This window comes from Callorhinchus milii, unplaced genomic scaffold (genome assembly GCF_018977255.1).
Source record: "Callorhinchus milii isolate IMCB2004 unplaced genomic scaffold, IMCB_Cmil_1.0 Scaffold3, whole genome shotgun sequence".
NCBI lineage: Eukaryota > Metazoa > Chordata > Chondrichthyes > Chimaeriformes > Callorhinchidae > Callorhinchus > Callorhinchus milii.
In genome coordinates, this window is record NW_024704744.1 from 6,095,747 (window position 1) to 6,108,594 (window position 12,848).

General features: G+C 43.8%; 1 protein-coding gene across 2 annotated transcripts in view; it reads right to left on the bottom strand.

Annotated features, from left to right (window-relative positions):
* si:dkey-103j14.5 (isoaspartyl peptidase/L-asparaginase) overlaps positions 1 to 12,848 on the bottom strand; it is a 122,139-nt gene that overhangs the window by 24,353 nt on the left and 84,938 nt on the right. For both annotated transcript variants that reach the window (XM_042333482.1, XM_042333481.1), the window contains exon 5: positions 4,538 to 4,656. In XM_042333482.1, the coding sequence (XP_042189416.1) occupies positions 4,538 to 4,656 (119 nt within the window). The remainder of the gene's footprint in view (positions 1 to 4,537; positions 4,657 to 12,848) is intronic.

Below are 12,848 nucleotides of genomic sequence, written 5' to 3' on the forward strand. Positions count from 1 at the left end.
TCTATCAAATGCAAGGATTGTTAGTATCATGCTGAACTGTTTGTTCCTAGGCCATGTGGGCCACTTACACATGAAAATTTCCCCGTGTCTTCAATGGAATTGAGGTACAGATCAGCCATGATTTAATAGAATGGTAGAGCAGGCTCGAGGGGCTGAATGGCCTATTCCTGTGTTCCTCTATGAAGTGCGCACTCTCTCCCTGGAATAGGTTTGTTAAGCACCTTGTGGTGTACTCCTGACGTGAAAAGCACTATATATATATATACACACATAAATTTGTATTGTGTTATGTTGTACTGAGGGACATACCCTGCTTAGCTAATTCCAGAGAGCATTGGCGCAGGTTAGCAAGTGCCAAGGCTCACGGCACACAAACAAGATACACCGTCTGTGCTTTACGGCCTGTGACAGCAATTTGTTCCTTGTGCTCAAGTCTATTAATGTGTGATACAGCTTATAAGCTATTTTGGAAGCAAATCAGTCAACTGTTTACCATTGATCAATGAGACACCAATGTAATGAAACAGGAACATGTGCAAATGAATGTCCTGCTTGTTTCCCTCCTCAAGGGCAAATATTTAAGACAATCACCAAAGGAACCGAAGATTTTGCTAAAACAAAAATCTTTACATACAGTGTTTTGTTGGAATGTGTAATTCTCTCCCACAAACTGTTGTGGTGTTAGAGTCCATGAATTATTTGAAAGGGAATCATACAGTTGCTTATTAAAGGATAATATTAAAGGAATATTAAAGAATGCGAGGATGGAACAGAGGGCAGACATTTCACCTGGATTTAGTCTGCAACCTGTTTAGCCTAGATGTTAAAGATAATAATAATTATTGCATTTGATATCACACCTTATCACATCGTTGAGACGTCTCAAAGCACTTCACATGATACACTGTTAACTGGATTGAATGTATATTTTGTGGGTGAAACACGGCAGCCAATTGCGCACATATCCCATGGCGCTGTTTGAAAAGAGAAGAGAATTCCTCCTGGTTTCCTAGCCAACAATCCATCAAACAACATTGGTCATTTACCTCATGGCTGTTTGTGGTACACTGCAAATTGTCTGTTGCATTTCCTGACAAAATACACAATCATTGCAGTTTACTCTAAATCCTGTGCAGTGCATTGAGATGTCCTCTTGACGTGAAAGGCACTATAAAATGCAAGGATTATTTTTCTTATTAATTAAGCCCCATTTTGTCTAAAAAATTAAGATGTAAAACACACCCAATTTTGGTCAATTCTTCAATTCACTAGTAATTCTGGATTATCAAACTATATAATAATCTTTGAATTTGATATAGCCATTCCTCTCCAAGGTCCTGCAACGAGTCGTCGCGTCCCAGCTCCACTCCTTTCTCTCTCGCCATTCCCTCTTTGAAGCCCTCCAATCTGCCCATAGCACGGAAACAGCCCTGATCAAAGTCACTAATGACATTCTGAACATCTGTGATCAGGGCTCCCTCTGCCTCCTTGTCTTCTTCGACCTCTCTGCTACTTTCGACACTGTCGACCACTCCATCCTCCTACACCGCCTCTCCTCTTTACCTAATCCTCGCGGACCTGCCCTTGCCTGGATCGAATCCTATCTCTCTCACCTTCTCCACTTTGTTGCCTCTAACAGTTTCTCCTCCAGCCCCCGCACTGTCACATCTGGCGTCCCCCGGGGCTCTGTCCTTGGTCGTCTCCTCTTTAATATCTACATGCTCCACCTTGGTGACATCATCCGCAGACATGGGGTCAACTTCCATATGTATGCGGATGACACCCAACTCTATCTTTCTGCCTCCACCCTCAACTCCAGGACCACTGCTGTCCTGACAGACTGTCTGTCGGACATCAAGTCCTGGATGAGGGAAAATTTCCTACAATTGAATGTGAACAAGACTGAGGTCCTCCCGATTGGCTCGCGCCAGCGCCTCAGCACCTCAGCTCTGGCAGCATCAACCTCCATGGTTGCACACTACAACTCACCAAGCCAGTCAGGAATCTAGGTGTCTTCTTCCCCACATCCAAACCATGACCCAGTCTATCTTCCCTCACCTCCGTAACATCGCCCGACTCCGCCACTACCTCACCCCTCAGGCAACTGAAAAACTTGTTCATACCTTCATCACCTCCAGGCTTGACTATGCAAATATCCTGCTTGTCGGCCTTCCCAACTCGGTCGGTCCTCACCTACAAAGCCTTCCATGGCCTCGCCCCACCCTACCTCTGCGACCTTCTAACCCCCTACCAACCCACCCGCTCCCTCCGCTCAGCGGCTCTGGCCTGCTCCACGTCCCCCGCCCCACTATAGGCGGGAGAACCTTCAGCCACTCTGTCCCCAACCTCTGGAATTCCATCCCCCAATCACTCCGCCTCACCCCCTCCTTAGCCTCCTTCAAGTCCCGCCTCAAAACCCTCCTCTTCGACCATGCCATCGGTCACCCCCCTTCCCCTTTCCTCCCTTCTCGCTCCCTGACCTCAGCTCGGGTCTGAAATGCTGTACACTGTCCAGCGCTTTGGGATGTCCTCCGGACTTGAAAGGCGCTATATAAATGTAATCTTGTTGTTGTGTAGCGCCTTATCATCTCGTCGAGATGTCTCGAAGCGCTTCACAAGATACACTGTGACGTGGTGTGACACTGTTAGTCCCTGTTGCTGCTTATCATTTCATAGCAGTTAACAACTCTGACCTTCCCTGGGAGTCAATAGTTCATGTTTACCCTGAATTCAATTTTATCCCAATTTGCTGCCGTTTTATTTGCTTATCACATCTCACCCAGGTGGGTTTAACCTTGTGGGATTGTCGTTGTGTACATAAGAAGTGGAAGGTTACAGTAAATGTCAGGCAAATTCACTCAGCCTCAAAAACACTAGCATAGTTTTTTTTTGGTCAGCCGGGTGTCTGGCACAACATGCTTAAGAGGATCCAAACCGAAATGACAAGCTGCAACAGGGACTAATTATTCTAAATTACCCTACCCAGAGGCAGGAGTATACACACGTGGGGATGAATTGCCTCTGGGTCTAAATTTACTCTATTTTCTTAGCATTTCAGAGCATCCAGAAATTCGGCAGATTGTTGAAGCCAGTTGTAGCTTTGAAGAAAGGTTTTCATGGTTCTCAAAACGACAACTTGCATTTATTTAGCGCCTTTCACGTAGGGTAACGACTCGGAGGGCATTACAAAGACGGGGCGCACATGGAGTTGTGGGGGGCATGGGGAGGTGCAGTTATGTTTTAAAGTAAGGCGGAGAGAGGTGACGAGGGGAGGGGTAGCAGGGGGGGATTCCCGAGATTAGAGGCGTATAATGTGAAGGCTCAGTCACCGATGATGGTGCGGAGAGGGCAAGGGACGCACAGCAAAGCGGGAATTGGCAGAGCAGAAGAGTGGAGTAGGAGAAGATGAGGGAGCACGTGCCAGGGTGTGAAGGGATTTACGGGAGAGGGTGAAGACCCTGTCATTGATTCGCTGGGATACAGGAAGCCAGAGCCACTTGGCGAGGATTGTGGTGATCGGTGTGTAGAGTGAGGATGCAGCTGTTGTTTTTTTGGATCAGTTAGAGCTTTTTTTTTTGGTCGGTCATATGTCTGACACATACAGAAACCCATCACTAAGCTTAAGAATAACAATTTGTTAATATCCATCCTTTCCAACTGTTTCAACAACAGCTTTTCGGGGCGCTTTACAGTGGCGGAGCCTGATACCGAGTTGGGGAGAAAACCATAGGCACAGTCAAAGAGGGAGGTCTTCAGGTGTGATCTGAAGATGGTCAAGGAAGGGACAAGGCGGAGGGATTGAGACAGGGGATTGAGGATTTCATAATCTTAAACACCTCGATCAGGTCCCCTCATTTGTCTCATCTCCAGAGAAAAGTTCCAACTTGTCCAACCTCTCTTGATCCACTCATCCCTATTTATTAGGTATTTAAATATCATACATTGTTTTGTTTAGAGAAAAAAATCCATGATGTTACCAACATTAAGCATTTTCTTCTAACTTTCAAAACGCCTTCATCTCCATCTCCTTCAATGATCCCTTGAGGTCCTTCTTCCCCGCCCACTCCTTCCACCTTGCTTTCCCTGTATCCCACGCACACTCTCTTACAGTTACTGACCTCCTCAGTGAAACATACAGCTGAAAAACGTGACTGTGCACCAACCCTATAATAATAATCTTGGCATTTGATATAGCGCCTCATCACTTCATCAAAACATTTCCAAACGCTTCGGAGGAGTTTACTGTAAAGTGTAGGAACTATGTATTTTTTAGGAAACAGCCGATTTGCACACAACAGTGTCCCACCTTGAATTGAATGACCAATTTTATCTGGAGAGGTTGTTGACCAGGTCACTGGGAGAGAGAAATTCCTTTCTCTTTTCATTTAGTGCCATAGGATCTTTAACATCCACCTGAGCAGGCAGACGAGACCTCGGGTTAACGTCTCATCTGAAGGATGCATTTACTGTAATGTGGAATGACTGTGTATTTTTTTGTAGGTGAGTTGACCTTAAAGGGGGGGGTGCACTGTGTTACCTATAACTGGTGTGTCTCCAACACGTCCGACCATTTTGTTGGTGATGCCTCCAGTGGATGTGGCACATGCCAAATTGCCCTCTGCGTCTATGGCAACAGCACCAACTGTATCATGTGCTCTGTAAGCAAATAAATCAACATTTCTGTCAGCCTGGGGAATCTGAAAGCAACTAGAGGCACCTTATTGAATTTTAACTTGGCTCAGTCATGTTTGGAACCCATCCAGTCATGACCTTGCATAGAAATCAATCACAGAAAACAGCCTCGATGGTGCAGTGGTTAGGGCTGCTATTTACAGACAAGGAGTTTGCAGGTTTGAATCCCGGTCTGTGCTGAGGTTTCTGACCTGAGCTTGGGTTCCACGGTGAGGTTACATTGGCCCAAGGTTAGGAAGAGACAAACAAGCCAAGGCCCATTCTCCTGGTCTCTCTTCAACATCTTTTACTGGTTGTGGTAGTCCCGTAGCTTAGTGGTTAGAGCACTCGCCTCGCAAGCGAGAGGACCTGGGTTTGATTCCCGGGCGGGGAGAAACCTTATGCAAGTTTCCTTACTTCACACGCCTCTGTTTACCTAGCAGTAAGCAGGAACCCAGTTGTTAGTCGATTAGCAGAACACTTTCTGGGGGTAATAATCCCTCCAAAAAATAAAATTTGGTCACTTAATCCACGACTGTTGTGGGACACTGCTGTGCTCTGTGTTTCTCCCCCAAAAATACATACTTTACAGTATATCCTGTGAAGCGTTTTGAGACTTCTCAAAAATGTGATAAGGTACTATATAAAATGCAAGTATTATTATTGTTATTGTGTTTGGCAGCTGGGTAGGGAGAGGTCAGGTTCGGCTATGATGCCTTGTTTCATTGAGTGTCTCGTTGCCAAGGCTCGGACATGAACAACGGTTGGGTCGTGGGGCATTGGGCGGAAACCAGCAACTGTGGAATCTAACCCAACCAGAGAGGGCCAGACCAGGAGCAGAGAAGCCATGTGTCAGTGGGGAGAAAATTAGAAAATAATTGGATACATTAAAAAAAACTGCCATAGGCCCCAGTTCAATATTAATTGCCTGTTAAGGATACCATGAGACTGTTCGAAAAGTGAAGGGAATTAGAACTGATATCAAATTCGACCATCTCCTGAGGCCTGCGATTCAATCTTCTCTTAATAGCCTTTGAGACTGTTTTGTCTCAATATTTAAAACCAAGTAGAACTGTGGAAAATTCTTGAATTAGGCATTAAACTGGACGCAAGTTTTCCCGCAATTCTTAGAAAGTTCTTAACTTTCACATCAAAAAATCCCTCCAAGAAGAACAAACAATAAAATGCACAATTGATTTCACTCTAAAATTTCGGAGTCCTGTCGCGTAGAGGTTAGCGCACTCGCCCCACGAACGGGTTCGATTCCCGGGCAGGACAAAAACCTAAGACAAGTTTCCTTACTCCACACGCCTCTGTTTCCCTAACAGTAAGTAGGAACCCAGTTGTCAGTCGATTAGTGCATCACTTTCTGCAGGTAATAATCCCTTCCAAAAACAATAATAATTTGGTCACTCAATCCACAACTGTGTACGTGTTGTTTGTGTGCAATTAGCTGCCAAGTTTCACCCACAAAATACACAGTCAATCCACTTTAGAGAAAATTCTGTGAAGCACTTTGAGATGTCTCAACCACGTGTTAAGACTCTATATTAAAACTAAACTTTTTTCACAAATCGGCACAATTTTAAGACAAAATGGCTTTGCCTACTAAAACAAAATGGAATTTCTGGCCAATGAACACCCAGATACATCAGTCATTCACCTCATGGGTGTCAACTGCGACAAATTGCCTGTCACGCTAACCTACAAATTACACAGCCACTACAGTTGACAGCAATTTTCTGAAGCACTTTGGGAATGTTTCTGGGTTATAGGCTCTCTATCAAATGCAAGAATTAACAGTAGTAATTTCCCCCACCTCCACTTGTTAAAATACGAATAATAATTCTTGCATTTGAGTAAGGAAACTTGCCTAACGTTTCGCCCTGCGTGGGAATCAAACCCAGGTCCTCTTGCTTGTGAGATGAGTGCTCTAATCAATACGCTACAGTAATACAGTAATACTGATCTTTCAAATCAGGAAGCCTTCTCAAAGCACTTCACAAGATCTACTGTAAAGTGTGTTTCTTTTTCTAGACTAACTGGCCAAGATGAGCCAATGTGCACACAGCAATATCCCACAAACAGCAACCAAGTGAATGAGCAATTTTAAATTTTAAGATTGTGCATGAACAATCTTTTTTTTAAAAAAAATACCTTGTCTATTTGAATAAGTTTCATTTCGCTGCGCATGGCTAATTTCTCTTGAACGCGCTCATTAATACTATTCCTTTGAAATCGACAGTGTGAGCAACGATGCTTTGGGGAGCGGCGTGAAGCAGAGCCATAGGAACTGAGAGTTTGGCATTTAGTACAAAAGGCACGAACGTCAATACAATATTCCTCCAGAATTGTAACACTGTCACTTCAACTCCTCCATACTACTTGATGCTTTGAAGAACACAGATTGCTGTATTATTGAATATATTGTGGAAGCTATTTCACATAAAGCTGCCTTGTTTGTTTTGACATCAAAAGCAAATATTTCCCAGTGGTTGAATTAAAAAAGAGAGCCGCATGTTATATGACTGCCAGCGCAAGACTGCTAACACTTCTTTGGGTAAGGGATTGCTGCGAAAAACCATAACACCTCACTCGGCTGGGAGAAATCTTCCACTGGAGACAATAGCAATAGGAGGTGGACTTTCAGCCGCATGAGCCTATGTTTATCTTCACCTGGATCCAACATCAGATCACACCTCAAGACCTTCCTGTTCCACTATGCTCCTGGAACCCTGTAGTATAGTGGTTAGAGCACTTGCCTTGCAAGCGAGAGGACCCAGGTTCGTTTCCTGGGCATTTGACTAAGCGCTTTATCACATCATTGAGAACATCTCAAAGCACTTCACAGAATATATTGTAAAGTGGACTGACAGTGTATTTTGTGGGTGAAACACAGCAGCCAATTGCACACAGCAGTTTCCCATAAACAGTCACAGATTTTTTTATTACCCAAAGAAAGTGATCCACCAATCTATTAACAGTCATAAGAACATAAGAACATAAGAATTTGATGGGTGAAAGAAACCAAGGTCCATCCAGTTCACCTTCCACCAGCCTGGCAGTCGCGTGATGTGTGATCAACCGGGTTCCTACTCACTGCTCGGTAAACAGAGGCGTGTGGATTAAGGTAACTTGCCTAAAATTTCGCCCCATTCGGGAATGACACCTGGATCCTCTCGCCTGCAAGTCGAGGATGTTCACCACTGTGCTACAGGACTCCACAGAACTTTTTATCTGTTGGTCGGATCACTGGGAGAACCTTCCACCTCTTTTAAATAGTGCAATGGAATCTTTAGCATCCACCAAGAAGTCAACACCTCAGTTTAATGTCTTACCCAAAGGACAGCACCTCCAACAAAGCAACACGACCCCAGTATTGCAATGGAGTGACAACCTCTGAGCTCAAATACGGTATCTTTGTTCTTTAATACACTGGAAGCTATGGAATATTACATTCCATCTCCTGAGGTGCACCTTTCCAATACAGTAAAATAAATAGACCACAGGAAACAGAATATAAGTGCATTTATAGTTACAAATGCCTATACATAAACTTATACTGGACTTAATGTGAACAAATTTTAACAAATAAACTGACAGTCACAGGGGCTGGAGCCGCTCTGTCACACAGACAGCTCTCGCTCTGCACAGACGCAGAGTGTGTGTTAGTGTAGGTCCTCTCAGCCACAGGGCACCCTAGTGGCTCCGTAGGACTCATGTCTATATAGTCACACCAGGTATAATCACTGAGTTCTTTTCTCTTGCACTGACAATATATCGGGAGTTTACTGTATATAGAATCTTTCAGATTGGGAGGATATCTCAAAGCGCTTGACAGTGCTGATGAGAGCCAAGTGGGTGGAGGAAGAAAAGATGACTGAAAGCTTGGTTAAAGAGCTACATTTTGAAATATGCCTTGAACGTGGGGAGAAGAGGGAGCGAGTTGAAGGGACTCCGGGATGGAGTTCCAGAAGAGAATGGAGAATAGCTGGAAGCCTGCCCTCTGATAGTGGAGCAGATAGGGCGAGGAACATTAGACGTCGGTTAGTGCTCTTACAGCAAAGGGAGGTACTGGATTGGTATGTTTGAAGGAGGTCTCAGAGTTAGGGTGGGGCGAGATGGTGGAAGGATTTGAGCGTGAGAACGACAATGAATTCAAAATCCTAACCTGAGTCCTGGGATGTGCAACCTTCTGACTCGGAGGCGAGAGTGTTTCCAACTGAGCCAGGCTGACCGACGGACATTCCCTGTCTCAGGAATGGAACCTATATGCTCCTAGGAATCCATCAGTTTCCGTGGTGCCTCTCGGATGAAGGATTCAAAACAGAGGAGCCCAGAAATCGCAAGATAATGATAATCAGTTCAGGAATAATTCAAGACTTTTATTTATGTATGAGGAACGCAGCCGAGAGACAGCACAGGGAAAAAAAATCTTAACTAGGATTCCTCTGCGTCACGTTTACCAGCAGCAGAAATGTCCTGAGTGGCCCTAATGACATAACTGTGGCAGAGCGGCACTTAAGAAGAGATTGATGGACATAATGCTGCAGTAAACATGTGTATAATTTGCATGTAAAGGATGATGGAGGCACTGAGTGCTGTGTGATGGACCTGGATGTGTTACAGGCACAGCTGTTCAATAACAAAGCTATTCAGGAGTGTCGTTCTTGAGTGAAAGCCAGATCCCTTCCCCCCACCTAACACTATCTGTTCAGCCACCTTCCCCACCCCACCCTCTCCTGTTCAGGTGCCGTGCCAGCTGTGAACAACAACAACATCTTACATTTACATAGCGTCCTTCACATGGGGAAAGTCTTGGGAGCACTGTGTAAAGCGCTTTGAGATTCCCGATGTGAAAGGCACTATATATAATTGTATTTGCTGGATTTATATCACTGGAGATGATTGATGATTATTTCCGCCAGGAAAAGAGATTAGCAGCGACCAGTGCGTTTTGAATTTCCCGCTGGAGTCTGGGTGCAAAATTCCACCAGACAGAAGCGTGTGTTCTTAATCCCTAATTTGTACAAAAACAAGAGCAACAACTTCTAATAACAGACTTTCTCTTGAGGCAATCTCTCGAAATGTTGTCGTAGTATTAAAATACATTATTATATAAAATATGGCTAATCTATTCTGAAAACCATTCAGAAATTACCCCCACAGAGTTATTTAACCGTAATAACATAATAATAACAACAATAATAATAATAATAATCCTTGCATTTGATATAGCGCTTTTCACGTCGGGAGGACGTCCCAAAGCGCTTCACAGAACACACTGTAAAGTGAATTGACTGTATATTTGTGGGCGAACGCGGCAGCCAATTGCGCACAGCAATGTCCCACAAACAGTTGTAGATTGAAAATGACCAATTTATTATTGTTTTTGGTTTTGGAGGGATTATTATTAGGCTCTGTGTGGAGTAAGGAAACTTGCCCAAGGTTTCGCCCTCTGCCTGGAATTGAACTCAGGTCTCTCACTTGCAAAAGCGAGTGCTCTAACCACTTTCCTTTGAGACGTCTTTCTGACGTGAACAGTAGTACATCAAATACAATAATTCTTATTGTTTTTATTAATAAGTTAGCATGGGATCAGGGGGTAATATTTACCTCCTACTGTTTAGGAATGCATGGAAATAAGCAACATTGCATCACAAAGTCAGTGAGATAATTATCACATCAAATCCTCTTAGAAATGTTGCAACTGCCCCAATATTTCATCAGAAACCCATATTCCAAAGCAATCGTTCCACGCTGGTAGATTGCGGGGAGCAAGAGCACAGCAGGATAGATTCTGGAGTTGCAAATTAGTCAGTCTTGTGTTGATTCACGACAATACACAGCCTTAGAAAGATCACAGGCACACACAAACAGCCAGACCCGAAGGCGTTTTTGAGTCCCACATTAAATGAATACAGCGCAGTATACCAGGCAGCACCACAATTTAAGTTAAGTCACTTACTCAACGCAGCCCGAAGGTATTTACTCATCAAACAAAAAGAGTCAGGCTTTCACCACCAACAGGAAAGTGCGACTGATCAATATTTAGACTGCAGTTAAACCAAGTCTTATTAAGGCATCTGTCCAAGCAGGGAAAAGAGCTGAGTTCAGTTCAACTGGGACACCCTCTCTTCACAGTCGAGGCTGACAGTCCAATGCAGTGTTGGGGATGTGTTGCATTGTCAGAGGTGCCGTTCTTCGGGTGAGACATTAAATTGAACCTGAGGAAGGAATCAGAGGTGAATTGTGTAAGGAACATCAGGCATTGTGACCCTTTCCCATTGCTCCAGTTTTGTTCCAATGTTATGAACCATGAGGTCAAAAATTCCACCTAGTCTTCGCCTTAAACCAATAATATATAATAATTCTTATATCGGATATAGCACCTTATCCTGTCGTCAGAATGTTACAGGATTTATTGTAAAGTGTAGTCACTGTGTGTATTTTGTAGGCAATTGCAGCTGTCATTTTGCACACAGAAATATCCCATTTTACAGACGTGAAGTGAATGATCAATTTTATTTGTTCCCAGCGCCTTGAGACGTCCTCCTGACGTGAAAGGCGCTATTCAAATGCAATTTTGTATTGTATTTGGGAGATTATTGGCCAGCATCCAGGAGAAACTCAAACAGCGTCATGGAATCTTTAACATCCATCTGAACGGGCAGATGGGACCTCAGTTTAACGTCTTATTTGAAGGATGGCACCTCCGACAATGCAGCTGTTCCCCAGCACTGTACTGGAATGTCAGCCTACAGTATGAGCTCAATGTCCTCACTTTCAACCCATAATCTTCTGACTCAAAGGTGAGAGTGCTACCAAATGAGCTAGGCTGACATTATAGCATGAATCCTGGCTTCAACCATGCTTCCCGGTAACCCCATTCTAGTTGCTAATTATCCTAAATGTTAAGAAATACTTCCTGGTGTCTGTCCTAAAATTGCCCTTCACAACCCTTGAACCTATGCCCCTCTTATTCTGTTGCCTAGGCATATCTGAAAGGTATTATTCTGGGTTTACTTTCTCAATCCCTTTTAAGCCTTGTACACTTATCATTACAAAATGAACAAAAATCTTTCGGCTCCTGCCAAAGTTGGTCAAAGATTCTGTGAAGCAAAACCCACATTTCACCACAAAATAGAGGGTAAATTCACTTTACAGTATATTCTGTGAAGTGCTTTGAGATATCTTGAAGACGTGATAAGGCGCTATATCAAATACAAGGATTATTATTATTAGTTTATTCTGTGAAGCACTTTGAGACTTCTCAACTACGTTATAAGGTGTTATATTAAATGTAAGGATTATTATGATTATTAATCCACACCAACTCTGGGCATGGCTGTGATATCCAGTAACTAGACATTCTTGTGTTGCTGGGCTGATTCAGGGGACAGATTGAAAATAAATAATAATAATTATCATCTGCCGACATGGTCCAGATATTATCTTTGTGTAGTGGTGGCATGTTTCTGAGCTAATAGTCAACAAGGTGACTGATGTTAGCTATTCAGGTTTTATGCCGTGTTTACACTATAGTTTTGGTGTCAGAATGAACCCAGCATCTGCACAAATCATTTTTCTGAGCAGTGTAAACTGCCTCTGCTCAGCAAGGGGAGGCTGTTCCGTTGTAATGGAACATTACCTGAGGGCAAGATTTACACCACAACCAACTCAAGAGCAACAGAGGCCTGAATTTCCACTGAGACTTGTAGCTTGCGACACTGTTATTATCTTTGTCTCAAAACTTAACGTGGGCATTTTGCCAACAAAATATGCAGTCAGTTCACTTTATAGTGTATTCTGTGAACATGTGATAAGGCGCTACATCAAATGCAAGGATAGTCGAACACTGAAATGGTTTTGTGGCAAACACAGGAAGCGGCCATGGGGAGGAAAGGCTCTGGCCTACACTGACTTGGAGGTCAGCTTTACAGTCTATTTGCTAAAAACCCTCACATGAGGATCTGGATTAAGTAGCCGGTGCTGAGTAAGCCTAGTAAACTGCACTGGACTTGGAGTTCGAGAACATCAAGGTGGCTTGCATGTCACAAGATGTCCTGTAAAGGTCCTCCAGCTACACTGAAGGCAATGCCCATCATGTAGCTGATAAGTAAAGTCTGAGGCTTTGGGTGACAGCTGCTGGAAGGTGTTACCTGGAGTCCGAGTTT